We start from the raw sequence: 18,148 nt of genomic DNA, 5'->3' as shown, positions 1-18,148 counted from the left end.
CTCACCCAAGGATATTTTTCCATCGATTTTCAGAGAGAGGGAAAGGCAGAGAGAAATATCAGTGTGAAACACATTGATGGGTTGCCTCCTGCACGCACCCTGACCAAGACCTGGGCAGCGAGGAGCCTGCAACCTCGGTACGTGCCCTTGGCCAGAATCGAACCCAGGACCGTTCGGTCCATAGGCTGATGCTCTATCCACTGAGCCAAACCGGCTAGGGTTCTTGTCTTTCTTAACCCTTTCTCTGGGTCTCTACGACTCTATGTTACTCTATCTCTGTCTCTCAGTTTATCTCTGTGTCTCTGCCTGTTGCTCTCTTACCTTCTCCCTCTGTCCGTCAGATCTGGGTCTTTGTCTGCTGGTATCCCTTACTTTCTTAGTCTGTTCATCTCCCTCTGTCTCTGTCAGTTGTTAGTCTTCCTCTGTCTGTTATGGCCTGTCTCTCTGTAGATCTGTCTCTCTGTTGGTCATGCAGTCACTCAGTCTGTGTATCCCTTTATATCTGCTTGTCAGCGTCCCTCCCCTGCACCCCGGACTTTAAAGGTCTGTCAGAGGCACCTCTGGGAGTGGAAGGACAGCCCGTTCCAGACTTAAGTGAAGTCAGATCTTGTTTGTTGCCTTCCAGACCCTGACTTAAAGATCGCAGAATAGGCATGAAATAAACTTTAGGTCTTTGTCTTTTTTGTTTTGTTTGTTTGGCTATTCCATTCAGTATTACATCAGCCACTCTTAGGGGCTTTTTTCCTGCAGCTATTCATATGTGCTTTATGTTTTATAACATTTAACCCCCAGAGTCGGTTAGGTCTGGTTAGGTCCCTAGGCTTTAAGCATCTGGTGATGAGTTGCAAGTTTTTGGTGCTTTTAAAAATAACTTACAAGAAATCGTTTCTGTTATTCATCAATTTGTGTGGGTTTTTTTCATCTTTGTTATTGATTTGGAGGTTGAAATACTTACTTTGGCATCTTTTTATCCAGAGTGCTTTTTCTATAAACAGCTGATTTTTTAAAAAACACATGACTCTTTTTTGGTTATTTTCCTTAAAAAAAAAAATAAAGGGACAAATCATTAGTAATGCAATTAAGAGATTAAACAAAAGAATAAAATTAGTTTTGCCTTATTAGGAAGTTTATATTTTAAGCAATAAAATGAGGTTTATAAGGGTCTAGGAAGCGTCTGATGGTTTGACTCTCCGTAAGCATCTGGCCTGCCTTCCACCTCCTCCTCTCTCCACTGGCGCCCCCTCACCCGACGACACCGGGCCAGACTCCAGTACATCTGAGTAATATTTGAGCAGTGATCATGGCTGCGGTAGTTGGATGTCAACCGCAAGATATCTCCCCCCTCCCTCATCCCCCAGCCCCAGCAGACTAGAGTCCAGGAGAGCACCTTGTCTCTGGAAGCCAGTGGCTCGCCCAAGCCTTCTCCCTCCGTCTGGATCCCTGTCTTTGTGTCTCAGGCTGAGCCCTGAAGCCTGGAGCATCCCTTTCTAAGATCCCTCCCTGGAGAGCAGGGTGGGTTTCCAGAAGCAGCTGTTGGTGAGACAGGTGGAGAAGGAAAGAAAGGAAGGTTGGGGGCTGGGCACTTGGAAGATGGGGTCTAGTTCTGACTCCTGGGCCCTGCCTCATCTCTGGCCCCGAAGGGAGAGACAGCCAGGCTGTTGAGCATGTTGTCCGAGGGGGTCTCCCCCAGGCGGCCAGCGGGCACTGTTGGTCTCCTGCACATGGGTTAAGCGTCGCCGCGTGTCACTGGGTGTGTGGCGGCCACAGGCCCTGAGTGGCTCGTGCTTCCCACATCACACATAGCAGAGTGATTTCCTCACAGTCCCCACTCTTATCTGCTCCAGGAAGTGGTTTGCACAGCACTTCTAAATTTAAAAGAATGAGACTGACTTTTTTTTCTCTTATCCCTTTGAAACCAGCTGAGGTCCAGCCTCTTCAGGGACTTTTTGGGCTTGGGTGGTGGGGGACAGGAGAAGCGGGTGTGTGTGTGTGTGTGTGTGTGTGTGTGTGTGTGTGTGTGTGTGTTTCACCAGTCTCTGATGATACCCAGATGAGTGGGGGAAACAGACTGTGGGGCTAGGTGTGTTACGGAGGCCAGGGCAGGGTGCTGGGAGCACACACAGAGGAGGGTGGAGGCTCAAAGACTGATTTTCAAACTGTTGACAGCTATGTTCAGCCACACCATTATTTTTAAAAGATTCATTTGTTCCTTTCCCCACCCTCCCAAACCCAACAGTATGTTCATCTTTTGAGGGGAGCAGCGGGGATGGGATGTAGGTGATGGCCACAGGGAAGGATCTTCACAATATAGCGCCAGACGGGTAAAGGTAACAAGCAGAGGGAGAGCGAATACAAGACAATGTACACAGGTCAGAATACCTGCAGGTGAAACAACAGTCACATGTTGCCAGAGCACATACAAGGAGAGGTTCTACATTAAACCCGATAGAACTGTTGGGGCGGTGGGGGTGTGGGATAAGGGAAAGCGATGAAAAGCAGCCAGTGTGGCCTCAGTAGTCGCCGGAGCCGGGCAGACCCAGGGGCAGCTCCTGGCCCTGCATTTACTGGAATAGCCTCGACTCCAGTGTCCTCCGCCGAGTGAGGCTGGCCCGAGGCGAGGGCTCTTTGGATTAGGAATCAGGTGCCTGTGACGGGGCCGCAGCACGTGTCCGAGGAGCTGAGGCAGCCGGTCCAGGAGGACTCTGCAGGGGTGGAGAGTGTCCCGTGTCTGCACTGTTCAGTATGGTGGCCTGAGCACTTGAAGTGTGGCTCGTGTGACCGGGAAGATGAATTTTCAATTTTGTTTCATTTTAATAGCCCCATGTGACCAGTGGCTACCGTATTGGACAGAGCGGGTCCAGGGGAGGACTTTCCTCATTAAATGTAGTTGAGGCCGCTCCACCTAAAGGGCAGGAAGCCATATTCTCCCTTCCACAGGGAATTTGGGGTGAACGTCTGTGACCATTCTGGTTAGGTCTGGGGTCTGTGCTCACTGTCTTATCCGTCTCCGAGGGGTGATGCAAATATGGGTAACAAGAGCTCAGAAAACGGAGTCTCACGGAGTTTCTGAGCTCGTCATGAAAATTAATTAACCAAGACTTGGCCCAGCCAGTAGTGGACCAAGGTAGCGGTCCCAGGCTGTCATTGAGGAAGCGCCTTGGGAAGGAAGCTCACTCCGGGCCTGAGCGCCTGCTGTTCTCGCTGTGGTCTCCCAGAGCCCTCACCACGGCACCTGGGAGTCAGACCTCGTTGGGCCCTGCATCTGGACCCCTATAATGAAAGGCAGCGGAGCCCACAGGGAATCCCCTTCCACCTTCTCCGGGTGACCACTCGCCCCCTCGTCCCCTCTGGACTCCCTGAGCGCTCCCGCTGAGCGCCCGTGAGCTCTTCCTGGGGTTGAGCTGCTGGCTCAGTTCCCAGTCTCTTAGCCCAGCAGCCCCATCGGTTTCTCTACGACGTGCTGGTGTCTTCAGGAGACAGCTGGCTGCTGTCTCTGTCCCTCTGTCTGTCCCTCCCTCTCCTTGGGGCTGAGAGTAGATCTCTCCCAAGGCGGAGAGTGTGGCGAGAACTGGCTCTCCCTGGCGGTCCTGTTCCAGAGCCATTCCCCGGCCCCCTTCACCAGGCCAAAGGACATTTTCAGCTGAGGTCCATTCCTCCCTGGAACTTCCGGGTTTTTTACTTCCCTCAAAAATATGCAGACTTTTATTGGTCTGTACCAAATGTACATTTCATTGGAATATCTTAGGGGCCTGAAAAAGAATCACTAAAATCAGTTTCAAGGCTGCCATTTTCCAGGTATGGAAACTGAGACCCAGAGAGGAACATTAAGTTGTCTAAGATTGGCTAACGGATATAGAACAAGATTTCAGGTCACATAGACTCTTTAAAAAAAAAAATTAAATTCTTTATTGTTTAAAGTATTACATAAGTCTGCTTTTTCCCCCATTGACCTCTCCCCGGCCACCCCCCTCCCCCAGCACATGCCCTCACGCCTCCCCCCCCCCATCTGTGTCCATTGGTTATGCTCATATGCATGCATCCAAGTCCTTTGGTTGATCTCTTCCCCCCACACCCCGCCTTCCCTCATAGGTTGGACAGTCTGATTCTTCTATGTCTCTGGTTCTATTTTTGTTCATCAGTTGACTCTGGTCTATTTTTGTTCATCAGTTTATGTTGTTCATTATATTCCACAAATGAGTGAGATCATGTGATATTTATCTTTCTCTGACTGGCTTATTTCGCTTAGCATAATGCTCTCCAGGTCTGTCCATGCTGTTGCAAATGGTAAGAGGTCCTTCTTTTTTTACAGCAGCATAGTATTCCATTGTGTAGATGTGCCACAGTTTTCTAATCCACTCATCTGCTGATGGGCACTTAGGCTGTTTCCAAATCTTAGCTATGGTAAATTGAGGTCACATAGACTCTTAAGTGACTTGATTCGCCCCGGAAGGCTTGCAGGGTACCTACTCTGTGGCCCAGGCCCTCTGAAGAGCACAGCCATAACATGCTGGGCACGAATGTCTGCTCTCCCCTCAAGCCTACAGTCTAGCTTGGGGGATACAGCACAGGTAGGGATATGCTGGATGTCACAGGCAGCGAGCTGTCACTGCAAGTGTGTGGCCAAGGAAGAGGCAGGATCTCCTAGGGCAGTGGTCGGCAAACTCATTCGTCAGCAGAGCCAAATATCAACAGTACAACGATTGAAATTTCTTTTGAGAGCCAAATTTTTTAAACTTAAACTTCTTCCAACGCCACTTCTTCAAAATAGACTCGCCCAGGCCGTGGTATTTTGTGGAAGAGCCACACTCAAGGGGCCAAAGAGCCGCATGTGGCTCGCGAGCCGCAGTTTGCCGACCACGGTCCTAGGGAGCCACAGGAATGGGAGCAGCTTGTGCTGGGTCCCTGTCTGCAACCCCCAGCTGCTTCCAACCTGCACACCTGCCATTTATGGCAGCACTCTCAATCCCTTCCGGGGCGGCTGCCTGGGCTCTTGGGACGGGGAGGGGGGCAAGGAGGGGACTCTGGGGAGTGAGCCCTTTGCTTCTGTACTGCCTCTGAGGATCATTGTTGCAGCGAACCCAGTGTTAGGTATTGGTGGCTGTCCAGTCTCACCCTCTTATTTCTCTGATTTTACAGATAATAAAGCTGCCTGGCTGGTGGGGGCAAGGGGTGCTGATGCCAGGGCCACCCCATGTGTTAGTGGTTGTGTTGAAACTGGAATCCAGGTCTCCCAGCCCCACGCTCCTTCTGCAAGATCGCACATCCTCACCCTGGATGGGTTTTTTTATTTATTTCCGGCTGGGTTTTTAATTCATTGCTGCTTCCTCGGAGACCTGGCAGCCATGGCAGGGTTCCTGAGGGTGAGAGGTGTGTGCTGGGCATGGCCCTCTCGCCCCAGTGGAAGACAGGCTGGCTCTAGGGGGTTCGACAGCGTGGCTGGGGAGCATCTGAAGCCACATCTCCCGCTGGCATGCGTGTCCCTCTGGGCCCAGACGCCATTGGACACAAGGTCACGCTCCTGCCTTAGAGGTTGATCTCCCCCTCCAGGGCCTCCCAGGAGTGAGCAGGCCCGGCCTGAGCTGTGGTTTTCATCGAAGGGAGAAGAGCTGGACCACTCGCTTGTTTCTGCCCTAATCCCTGGTGACTTTGTTCTGTTCTTCTAATCCGGATGTGGGAGCCTCTCCAGATATTTACAGTTAAATCCCAGGACAGGAAAACTCAGCTGGGCCCCTGGCTCTGCTCCCTCCTGCATCGCTCAGAGCCAGGGCTGTACAGTGTGTGGAGGCTGCGGGGCGCCTGTCATCGGACCTGGGCCTTTTGTAGACGCTGGGAAGACAGAAGGGGGACAGAGCTCGTGCTCTGCTCTGGATCTCGGGGGCCAGCTGTGGTTGTTCTCAGCGACCCTCGGAACCCAATGTTCTGGGCTTATCCGTTTGTTTGCAGGTGCCGAAGCCACAGGCAGTGTATCGGTGGTGGTGGTAATGGAGAGGGAGGTGCCCAGACCTGCCAGTCCCATTCAGCATTTGTGTTTCTATGACCTGGGTAAACATGGGGGGTGACTGGGCTTGTTGTCCATCCAAGGGCCTTGTTCCTGCAGCGATTTGTTTCTCCCAAAACTTCCCAATGTCTATGGGCCACGGGCCTTTGAGTGGCTCCAGAGCCCCTGAAAGTGTGCCGGTTAAACCCCTGAAGGCCAAGGGTCTGTGCCACGTGCGTGGGTCCCTCGGGGAGGAGCAGGGGGCAGGGTACTCCTGGGGCTCTCACTCGGTGTCCTTAGAGTTTCCAGATGGAGGGGACTTGTGAGGAGGGCTGTCCTCCTGTGGGTGAGGGTACTGGGGGCCCCTCTCCTGACTGGCGCATTTGTGCCTCTGGCTGAGGGCAGCCTCTCCTGGCCTGTGTCCTGATGCTTTGCCCCAGAGAGGGCACAGGAAGTTGGCCAACCTCTCCCTCAGGGATCTGTGTGCCCCACCAGGAGCCACCTTGGGCGGGCTCTCGGGGTCCGCCAGGCATCAGGAAGTTCCTCACAGGGCCCTGGGCCCTGTAGCCAGGAGGAGTTCGTTGTAGGTGTGGAGGAATCAGCCACTTTCCTGTGGCTGGTTGGCCTCGTGCGTGGGAGAGGTTACAGTCACTCGATCACACAGAATCTGCAAAACGCCCGTCCCGGGGCAGCCAGGGTCATCTTGGTCTCTCGGTCTGGTCCTAAGGCATCTGTTTAAAGCATGGGCGTTCTTTCATAAGAGGGAAAGAGAGAGGGCAGATAAGATCAGCTGGTCACGTTGGCAGGTCCTGGGCCTCTGCAGTGTCCGGGGGGGGGGGTTTCTTCAGACTAGGAGGACTGGCCCGAGACATGGGTCTCTGAGTGGCCCAGATGGATACTTGGACTAAAGCTAAAATTACTTCAGAGCAGAAAAACTTCCTGCTGCTCTCTGCTCTCTATAAAATCATGTTTACACATATGTGTGTGCGCACACGCACACATATACACACATGGGTGGACTGGGCCTGGAGCCCAGAGAGCAGCAACGAGGGCAGACACCAGACCAGATGCGTGCTGGGGCGGGAGCGGGAGTTGGGCTGCTGCCCACACAGCCTTTCTCGGGGGGCTGGGGCCGGGGCTCCGGCAGAGTGAGAGTCTGCCTGTCGATGGCTGTTGGGGAGGCGAGAACACGGCGTGGAAAATGTCCTCATTGGGTATTTGCTGCTCCAGCTTTGTTGGGGTCAGTGCCACGTGTGGGCAGCTGGCTCTGCTGCCTGTCATTGGGGGGGGGGTGCTTGCACCCACTGTGCCCAGTGGGATGGCCCCCTACCTTCTGTGTGCTCCGCGCTGTGCTATGGGCTTTTGACTGTGCGAATCCACTTAGCCTCACCGTCTGAGTGGTAGGGCCGGGGTCCCCATTTCAGTGCAAGGGGAGAAGCCAGACTAAGTTGGCATTGTGAGGGCGTGGCAGGGCTGTTGGGCAGCATCAAAGCTGCTACCCTGCGCGAGCTGCCTCAAGGAGCACATCGGCTGTGTGTTCTGTGAGGTCCTGTGTGTAGAAGGCCTGATTCATAGATGGTGTGGCCAGACCGTGGCTTTGGGAAGCCTATGACAGTGTTCCACCAAAGGTCTGCCCTAGACCACAGCTCTGGGGGCATCCTCCAGCTAGAGGTAGTGCCGGGACAGGAATGTGCTGGTGACTGTACCACCTTGAGGCAGGTACCACCTCGGTCCCCCAAAGCCTTCCTCCTCCACTGTCATTGCTGTCCTTCATTTTTTGGTTGTGGTTTCAGCCGAAGCTTCTGAAGAAGTCTTCACTTCCCAGTCCTGCTTTTGCGGGAGCCTGGTGGTTCTGCCCGGGCTCCTTGGTCTGCCTCTTGTCTCCTGTGTCTTTCCCCCGACAAAACAGCTGACCTCTCCTGAAAGCCGTGTAAGTGGCCAGACCAGGCACACCTCACTCTGCCTTCTCAGCAAATGCGGATGCCGCAGCACTGGGCCAGCCTCCTGCATGAGGGGCCTCTGGCCCAGCTGTGGGCTCAGAGCAGGCCCTGGGGGCTTGGAGAGGGCCTGGTGGCTGCTCTCCCTGCCTTTTGTAACATCTAAAGTCTGCCCCAGCCAAGCACTAACCAGGACCTGCTGTGAGCTGACGTCAGGACAGAGGGCCCCGCAGGGCCGGCTTTGATGTTTCCCAGGCCCTATCGTGGGGGCGCAGGGGGCTCTGAGTGGCAGTCTGGGAATGCAGCGTCTCTCACCACAGCCATGGGGCAGCCCCAGCCCCAGGAGGGGATGCTGCAGGCCAGGCTGGGTCCCTTCTGAGTCATGCCATTTCTTCTCCCAGCTCAGGTTTCTGTGGCCACTGGTCTGTGGTTCCTGCAACCCATGGCCCCTTTCCCTGCATCCCACCCATCCGACTTCTCTGCTGTGGTCACTCCGGCCCGGCCAGGACCGGGGAGTGGTCCTGGGCCTTGTAGGTGGGGAGCTTTCTAATGTTCTTAAAATGCAAGACCTCGGGCAGGAAGGGTGATCGCGGTAGTAATAACGGCAGCTGCCATTTACCAAGTTAGCTCCGTCCGAGGCACTTCTGCGCAAGGTCAGGCACACAGAGTGTGAGGGTCAGGATTTGAGCTGCGCCTGTCTGATTCCAAACCTTAACTACCGCTCCTCTGCTCCCCTGTGCGGTGAGACTCCGGGCTCCCCACTGTATCCGGAGTAGCTGAGTGGGGAAGTGGGGGTTCACCTATGCTTTGAGGTAGGTCATCTCTCTCTGGCCTTGGACAAGCATCCTGGAGTTCTGGGTCTGTGATCCCAAGATTTTGGTGCCTCACACTCGAAGAGGCCCTAGGGGGCCCTTGTGTCATGAGAGGTGGGCGGGGAGGGTTACAGGTGCCGCCACGTTTGCCATCTCTTCCTTTGAGGTTACCTCGGGTCAGCCAGTAGTCAGCTGAGCGCCTTTGTGCGCCTGGCATTTGTCTGCAAGAGGTGTGTCCACCTCTCTCCCTGGCTGTGGGGAGTGAGAAGATCATTGTGGGATCAGATACTTCCAGGGTTAGTTTTCAGTTCCTGGGCGGGGCTGGGGGAAGTGTGGGGCTACACTCTGGGTCCTGGCTCTGCCACAATTATCTGTTTGATCTTGGGTAAGCGCCTTCATCTCCCTTGACCTCAGTTTACCCATCTGTACTACAAAGGGATTGTACCAAGTTGCCCAGCAGGGGGCGAGCCACACTCCCATGCAGTGTTTGGAAGTGAGGGGGGGGGGTGTTTGGGTTGTCAGGGTGAGTGGGGGTGCTTAGCAGTGCCCAGGGGGCCGATTGGCTAACTTGCACAGAGGGTGTGATAGCCCAGCATGGTGGCGATTGTCCCAGGTAGAGAGCCAACAGTACCCTATCGAGAAGTTATGGGGGTGCTCTGAGCCCTTTCCAGCCCCGTGTGTCGTGTGGGCTGGCCCCTCTGAGAATGTTGGGGGAAGGACCAACACCAGGGGCAGCCCCTCATCTGGACCCAGCCCTGTGGGGTCTGAAATCGGTTTCCAGTTGTTTGGGAGGGAAAGGGCAGGGCCCACTAGCCTCCTTATTCTAATGGCCCTTGTGGGGCCCAGCTTGGCCAGCGGCAGAGCCTGCTGTTTGAGGTAGCAGCCCCAGGTGGTCCATTTTCTCTTCCTGGAGGGGCAGCACGCCCCCCTCTGTGCTGTCACCCGCCCCTGGCTGGTCTTCCAGGCCCAGCAGCTTTGGGCCTCTGCAGGGTCCTCACGTGGGCAGGAACAAAGCCCAGTGTGTTATTCCTGCTGCTGTAACCATGCCACCTGCCTGGCCCTGCCCTCCGCCTCCCAGGCCCATCTGCTGCTCAGCACAGCTTCTCGCTCTTCCCTTTGTTCTCACTGGCTACGGCCGCACCTTGGTGGCAGGGCCCCCCTTCTCGGAGGGGCCCGTGGCCAGCACTGAGCTGTAGCCGTGCAGGAAGGGGAATGGATTTCAGTGAAAACCTGGAACCACTTGGCTCTCCTCTCAGCTTAGCACGGAAAATCCAGCCTTGGTCACACATGGATTCTTGGGGGTAGAGCGGGAGTGTGGGGGTGGCCCTGGCATGTCTTTGGGAATAGCCCGAGTTCTAGAGAGTATTGGCTTCTCCTGTAATGGGGCGGGCTCTCCCGGAGAAGCTCCCGGGGACACGGGGCTGCAGAGTCCTGCGGGTGGGATTCAAGGTTCCCTCCCTGACCTGTGGACCCCCAGTCATCCTTGAAAGATGCTCTTTGGATTATGATTTAATTTAAGTTTGCTCAGCATCCTGGATTCTGAAGGCAGTGAGGAGGGTTGCCTGCTAATGTCCCCTGTTTCCCAGCCCAGCATCAAGACCTCCTCTGATCTGGTCCCACAGGTCCGGGGCCTCTTCCTCTGTGCAGCCATCAGCACCCCCACCCCAACCCTTGGGCTTCCTCCCTCCCCTGTGCTCTAGAGCCACTGACTGCCCACACCGCTCGTCATGAATTTCGCCGTGGCCTGTGTAATTGCTCTGTGTCCCCCTTCAGACTGGCCTCCCATGAGCACCCAGCACGGTTTAAACGTTCCTCATTGGACACTTGGCAACTGTGGTCTCGTGAGCCTTCCCACCTGCACCCATTGGACGTTGGACGCCGCCTGTACACAGCCCCTTTTCCCTCCTGAGGGGTGACCTGTGTGAGGACAGTGGCTGCAGCTCCTCTTGACCCTGCATGTCCCTTGTCCCCCTCTGCAGGTGCCCAGACAGCCATCGTCTTCATCAAGGAGCCGTCCTCCCAGGATGCCCTGCAGGGGCGCCGGGCGCTGCTCCGCTGTGAGGTCGAGGCCTCAGGCTCGGTACACGTGTACTGGCTGCTGGATGGGGCCCCTGTCCAGGACACCGAGCGGCGTTTCGCCCAGGGCAGCAGCCTGAGCTTCGCGGCTGTGGACCGGCTGCAGGACTCGGGAGCCTTCCAGTGCGTGGCTCGGGACGAGGCTACTGGAGAGGAGGCCCGCAGTGCCAACGCCTCCTTCAACATCAAATGTGAGAGCTGGGGCTGTGCCCGCCCCCCTGCCAGGCCCTCAACTCCTGAGCCCTGCGGGACCCCTCCTTTCCTTCAGCTTCTCCCATTTCCAGCTGAATAGGGCAGGCCGATGACAGTGGTCAGCTCTTTCTGCTACATGGATCAGAGAAGTTAAAAATACTCATTTTTCCAAGTTGCCCTCACCCCCGCGCCCCGGAGTCTTGGACCATTTATTTGGTGGGCGCTTTTGCAAATGGCAGGAGCAGTGAGGCAGAGTGGCCAAGTGTCAGGCTTGACCTGCCAGGGGCTAGCAGGCACTCGGTCTCTGGTGGCCCGTCTGCAGCCCCAGCCTCCGCGTCACAGGGCTGCCCTGCACTGTCTTTTGGCTCAAAGCCTCCAGGTTCCATCGTTTTCTGCTTGTCCTTCCCTCTGCCCTCCCACGCTGCTCTGCTCTGCCCCTCACTGTGCAACCATGGCCTCTGCTACAGGGATTGAGACCGGCCCTGTGGTCCTGAAGCATCCGGCCTTGGAAGCTGAGATCCAGCCACAGACCCAGGTCACTCTGCGTTGTCACATTGATGGGCACCCTCGGTAAGGAGCCGGCTTTGGGGATGGGGGTGGGGAGGGTTATTCTAGACAGGCAGGGATGTTCCCCCAAATCTTGGACTCGATTCAGATGCATTTCTCTTCGTTCTGAACAACCCCTGCCCCTATGCCGCTCCACACCAGCCCCCGGTGACCTGAAGGGCAACATTGTGTGCGGAGTGATCCTGGATCCTGGATTCTGGGAGCTGGGAGATCTGGAATCTCCACAGGATTCTGCCCCTAAATTGCTGTGTGCCCTTGTGCAAGTCACTTCCCTCCCTAGGCCTATTTCCCCACTTGTAAATTGAGGGGTCTCGCCCTGCCCCTCTGATTCTGTATCCCACCCACTGGGCCCCTGAACACCCCTGCCTCCCTGTTGCTGACCCCCTCGCCCCACAGGCCCACCTACCAGTGGTTCCGGGATGGGAGCCCCCTCTCCGAGGGTCAGAGCAACCACACCGTCAGCAGCAAGGAGCGGAACCTGATCCTCCGGCCGGCCGGCCCCGAGCACAGTGGCGTCTACTCCTGCTGCGCCCACAATGCCTTTGGCCAGACCTGCAGCAGCCAGAACTTTACCTTGAGCATTGCTGGTGAGCCAGGGATGGGGGTGGAGAAGGTGTAGGGCTGGGATGGGAGGGGCCTACTCACCTGCCTGTTCATGTGCCTGTGCCTCTCCCCCCCAAGATGAGAGCTTTGCCAGCGTGGTGCTGGCGCCCCAGGATGTGGTAGTAGCGAGGAACGAGGAGGCAATGTTCCACTGTCAGTTCTCAGCCGAGCCACCCCCGAGCCTGCAGTGGGTCTTTGAGGATGACACTCCCATCACTAACCGCAGCCGGTAAGGCATCTGGCAGGGGCCTTCCAGAACGGTGGTGCAGGTTGAATACCGCACAGTGCGTTCTCTAAAAGGGGATGCGGATCGGATCGCAGACACCATACTTCAGTGCCTGTGCTACTTCAGAATTCCGGCAGAGGGCAGTGCAGTGTCTTGTAGTTACTAAAAGAGTCCAGCAAAGGGAAGTCTCCGGGAAGAGCATCTTTCTCCAGTTCCCACAAGGGCAGCCTATGAGCTGAGCTGGCAGTGGCTCTGCTTCGACCCATGTGGGTCTTCTGCCATCAGGGACCCAGGGATGGAGGGACACAGGGGACCTGGGTGATCACCGTCTGGATAGGATGGCAAAGACACCTTGACACACTCACATGCATTCAGGACACACAGGCACACACATGCATGTGTTTTGGAGGAAGCAAACACGTCTAGAAGGTGCTGGGAGATGCCAGCTCCTTTATAGGGACTTCTGTCCTCACCCAGGCCCCGTGAAAGCAGAAAGCACCTTTGTGGTGCCAGGTGTGGCCATGGTTCTTAGGATGTTGGTCCCTAGGCTAGGGACTTGGATACCACCTGGCTTCAGCTGTGAGGGCATCATCCGTTCATCTGGTGTGGCTGAGGGGCTTCTGACTGCTGGACTGGGTGCCTTACTAGCAGCTTATCTTTTTTTTAAAAAAAATATATTTTATTGATTTTTACAGAGAGGGAGAGGGATAGAGAGTTAGAAACATCGATGAGAGAGAAACATTGATCAGCTGCCTCCTGCACCTGCCCCCCCACCCCCCACTGGGGATGTGCCTGCAACCAAGGTACATGCCCTTGACTGGAATCGAACCTGGGACCCTTCAGTCATCAGGCCGACGCTCTATCCACTGAGCCAAACCAGTCAGGGCTAGCAGCTTATCTTGACCCTGCAGAAAGGTGGCCCCTCTGTCTCCACAGTTGCACGCTGCCATTACTCGCTCTCATAAACACTGCTGCTCCCGTTGCCATTCCAAAAGGCAAGTCTCCTGTAGTTGGAACACACGCCTGCACATGTACATGAACGGGTGCACACATGCACGTGTACACACACACACACACACACACACACACACGATGTGTCGGCTTCCTTCTCTGCCCTGTTCCTGGCTGATCCCTTCCTACATCTCCAACCATCACCTTCCCCTCTAGAAGGCGGCCTGTGGGCCACTTCTTCCAATCAGCACTCTCTCCCCCCGCAGTCCCCCACACCTCCGCAGAGCCACGGTGTTTGCCAATGGGTCCCTGCTGCTGACCCAGGTCCGGCCGCGCAATGCCGGGGTCTACCGCTGCATAGGCCAGGGCCAGAGGGGCCCTCCCGTCGTCCTGGAGGCCACACTTCACCTGGCAGGTGGGTCTCGGGCTGGGGTGCCGAGGTGGGGCCTGCCTTCAAAATTGTTGGAATGTAGAGATTTAGGTTCCTGTTTCCATTCAGAGAACAGCTCGGAGGACAGAGGGAGGACGAGGATGCTGGGGTAGGAAGAGGAGATAAGGAGTGTGAAGATTGTAGGGAGAGTTTGTGCGGGAAAGGGCCAAAGCTTGCGGTGGGAGAGCATCAAGTACCCTGAGACCCACAGTAACGGGGCCGTTTCCCTCCCGTGCACATCCCTGCAGAAATTGAAGACATGCCTCCATTTGAACCCCGGGTGTTCACAGCTGGCAGCGAGGAGCGTGTGGCCTGCCTGCCCCCCCAGGGTCTGCCGGAGCCCAGCATGTGGTGGGAGCACGTAGGAGTCCGGCTGCCCACGCACGGCAGAGTCTACCAGAAGGGCCACGAGCTGGTGTTTGCCAGTATTGCCGAGAGTGATGCCGGTGTCTACACCTGCCATGCAGCCAACCTGGCTGGTCAGCGGCGACAGGATGTCAACATCACCGTGGCCAGTGAGCACCCATGCCTTGAAGGTGGACGGGAGGTGGAGGGGAGCCCAGGGCCGAGGGGGTCTTGGGCTCTGGCTGTGATGGATAGCTTCTTCGGTGCTCACCCAAGGCCCTCTCAGCTCTGGGCCCCGCAGGCTTGGAAATCAGTCAGCTGCTGGGAGGTGATGTGGGAGCCAGGCACGGAGGTTGGGGTGACAGCCCTCACAGAAAAGTGGTCCCCTGGCTCCAGAGGGAAGAGCAATGGAACGGAGTCCTAGAGACCCAGGTCCCATTCTGTCCCCAATGCACGGAGTAACCAGGAGCAGCGAGTCAACCCACCTTGCTAGGTCTCAGTCTCCTCATCCATAAAATGGGGCTCATAACCCACCTACCCTACAAGATGGTCAGAAAGATGAATGAAATAGATTAAAAATAATTTCTTCTTTGGGAAGGTGATGGTTAAACTTATGTGATAATTATTTTATTTGTTGTTATGCTTTCCAGATTTCTACAATGAACATACTAATGAAATAAGAGCAGGGAATAGCATTAACTATTACACTGAACAGGCTGAAAGTGCATATGATAAAGACCTATATACCCTTGCTACAGGCATAGAGATTTATTTGCTTTTTTCTTTATATCATGCCTGTTCCAAACCTTTGTGATAGTATAAAAGGATACACAAGACAAACTCTTATGTACATACTAGTACACATACAGGTTTGCTGCCACTTATCTCTGCATCTTTTTAAGTGAGTAAATTTCAAAAATTCAAAAAGATTTTGAATATGGAAAGTACTTTGTTCATTTGAAGTTGTCACAACACTGATCCAGTTAAAATACTGAAACTTCAGGGTCCCGCCGTCCCGTGCTCAAGTACCTGGTTCAGGGGGGAAGCTGCCGCACACAGGTAACGCGTGCAGCACACAGGGCGCTCAGGGCACTCCCTGCGGTGTGCACACACACGCAAGCAGCTGCAGCCAGCTTTTCTCCAGTCTGGGTCTGTGGGTTGGGGGTTGAGCCCGCAACCCAGGCGTGTGCCCTTGATCAGAATTGAACCCGGGACCCTTCAGTCCGCAGGCCCATGATCTATCCACTGAGCCAAACCAGTTAGGGCTGGGGCACTTGAAGAAATGCAGCCCTGGCTGGTGTGGCTCAGTTGATTGAGCGTGTCCCATGCACCAAAAGGTTGCTGCTTTGATTTCTGGTCAGGGCACATGCCCAGGTTGCCGGCTTGATCCCTAGTAGGGAACATGAAGGAGGCAGATGATTGATGTTTCTCTCTCTCCCTCTCCCTTTCTCTCTCTCTCAAGTCAATAAAACACATTTAAAAAAATAAAAATGCAGAATCTGGGACCCCATCCCAGATCTCCTGACCCAGACGCTGTGGGGGTGGGCCCAGGTGGAGCGTGTTTAACAGGTGCCGCAGGTGGGGAGGCTGGCTTTGACCAGCTACTCAGCAGGCACTGCCTGGGCCATGCCTTGAGTCCTGCGCTGCACTCTGAGAAGGAGGCCTGTGAAGTGAGAAGTGTGTGGCACGCAGGCTGGGTGAGGTGGAGAGGGGTGGAGGCTAGAGTTGGGAGAAGGGAGAGCTCCGTGACTGCATTCCGTCAACAGATTTATGGAGTGTGTTCATTGTGCTAGGCACTGTTCCCAGTCCTGGGAATGCAGCAATGAGCAAAGCAGACAAAATCCCCTCTCCTTCTGGAGCTCAGAGTCTGATAGAAGCAACAAAGCAAACAAGAAAAACAACTGAATGAGCAAAGACGTAATGTCAGGCGGCAATGGAGCCACGAAGAAAAATAAAATAGGGTGACAGAGAGACACGAGGGCCAGGGGGAGTTTAGGGAGAACTTCTCCCAAGGGTGGCGATTGAGCTGATACTTAAACGAAGGAGGGAGCCATGTGGATAGGTCCTGAGACAGGAATGGGCTTGAATGTTGGCGGGACAGCAGTAGCCTGAGTGGCTTGAGTTGAGTAAGTGGTGGTGCGTGTGGTTGAGGTTGGGAGATGGAGACCAAATCATGTGGGGCCAAGCAAGAATATAGGCTTGTGCCGGCCAGGGTGGCTCAGTGGTTGAGCATTGATCCATGCACCAGGAGGCAGCGGTTTCAACTCCGGTCAGGCCATATGCCTGGGTTGCAGGCTTGATCCCCAGTAGGGGGCATGCAGGGGGCAACCAATTGATGCTTCTATCTCTCCCTCTCCCTTCCTCTCTCTCTAAAATCAATTAAAAAAATTTTTTTTAAAGAATATAGGCTTGTATTCCAAGTCTCTCCGTTATCTATTGCTGCCTAACAGATGACTCCATAACCAGCGGCTTGAAACAATAGACATTGTTTCACTTATGATTCTCTGGACAGGGTTCAACTGGGACGTTCATCAGCCCCATGTGCTGCTGGCGGGGCTCGTTTGCATTTGCAGTCAGCTGATGGGTCAGCTGATGGGTCAGCTGGCGGCTGGCTCTTCCCGTGGCCTTGCTCACATGTCTGGCAGGTGGTACTGCGCAGGGCATCTCCGTTCTCTTCCTCAGCTGCTCCAGCAGGCTAGCCCGGGCTTTCTTGCAGGAAGGCTGGGCTCAGAAGTGGCGCAGTGTTGCTCCCACTGTTGGACAAGGCAGCCCACCCAGACTCCAGGAAATGGGGAGACAGGCAGATGGGGAAGTGGCAACGTTACGTTACAAAGAGGCAGAAGGGATGGGAGGGCTGTTTACAACCATCTTTGCAAAGTCTCTCCCACCAAGTCAGAGGGCGGGAAATCCTTGCGGGGTGTCGAGTTGGGGAGTGACATTTTCAAAAGATCATGCTGGCTGTTTTGAGAAGGCTGGGATGTTAGGGACAAGAGTCAAAGCAGGGAGACCAGTTAGATGACTGTACTTGTGTAGGGGATGGGTGAAAGGGGCTAGAACACAGGTGGTGGAGGTGAGGTCAAATTCAGCATTTTGGAGTTAAGATAGAATGGGCTTGTGTAGAATAAGCGTGAGGGGGTGGGAGTAGAGAGAAGTCAAGGCTAGGTTTTTGACGTCTGCAATTGCTGGCGAGTGGCTATATTTACTGAGGTGGGGAAACGGGGTGAGCAGGTTTTGGGGGGAATCGGGTGTTCTTTGTACATCTCAAGTTTGTCTTCGCAAGTCTGAAGTTCCTGGGGGAGGTCAGGTAGTCAGGTACACGTTTGAGAATCATCCACTCATAATGGTGTTGAAGGCTGTGGACTGGATGAGATCTTTCAGGGAGTGAGTATGGCTCCAACAGCACAGAGAGCTGAGGCATTCTAGTGTAACAAAAAGCAAGGAAAACTTTGGAGTCATACAGACAAGTTTTCATTCCTGTCTTTATCATGTTTTAGCAAATCACCATTAGTGCCCTGAACCCGTCTTCTTAGCTGTAAATGGGTAAAGAAATACACTGAGTGGCCAGATTATTATGATCTCTGAATGCATAATAATCTGGTCATTCAGTGTATATCCTATATAATAAAAGGCTAATATGCAAATTGTCCCCTCGACTAGGAGTTCGACCAGCAGGCAGGCCGGCCAACCGCCCATGTCCCCTCTCCCTGGCCAGGCTGGCCGGACCACACCCATGCACAAATTCATGCACCAGGCCTCTAATATATATATATATACACACACACTGAATGGCCAGATTATTATGCATTCATAGATCATCATAATCTGGCCACTCAGTGTACATACCTTGGGCGTTTATTGTGATCATTAACCAGGACAACGTTCATAAAGTGCTGGCATGTAGGCCACCACGAAGGATAACTGCTACAGTTAATAGACGGGGACACTGAACTCAGGACCTAATGTGGTGTTAGAATTTCTTGGGGTTGGATCCTGTGGTGGTGCAGACATGATATCATCAGCCTGCGCTGTTTC

General features: G+C 54.6%; 1 protein-coding gene across 1 annotated transcript in view; it reads left to right on the top strand.

The window, feature by feature from the left end:
• Positions 1–18,148, top strand: part of PTK7 (protein tyrosine kinase 7 (inactive)) — a 59,447-nt gene that overhangs the window by 22,637 nt on the left and 18,662 nt on the right. Inside the window, exons 2-7 of the mRNA XM_079779785.1 lie at positions 10,706–10,993; positions 11,462–11,564; positions 11,958–12,148; positions 12,243–12,393; positions 13,608–13,756; positions 14,020–14,286. Of these exons, the coding sequence (XP_079635911.1) occupies positions 10,706–10,993; positions 11,462–11,564; positions 11,958–12,148; positions 12,243–12,393; positions 13,608–13,756; positions 14,020–14,286 (1,149 nt within the window). The remainder of the gene's footprint in view (positions 1–10,705; positions 10,994–11,461; positions 11,565–11,957; positions 12,149–12,242; positions 12,394–13,607; positions 13,757–14,019; positions 14,287–18,148) is intronic.

This window comes from Cnephaeus nilssonii (genome assembly GCF_951640355.1).
Source record: "Cnephaeus nilssonii genome assembly, chromosome: 9".
Taxonomy (NCBI): Eukaryota; Metazoa; Chordata; class Mammalia; order Chiroptera; family Vespertilionidae; genus Cnephaeus; species Cnephaeus nilssonii.
The sequence above is the reverse complement of the archived record's forward strand: the minus strand, read 5'-3'. Positions and strand labels throughout refer to the sequence as shown.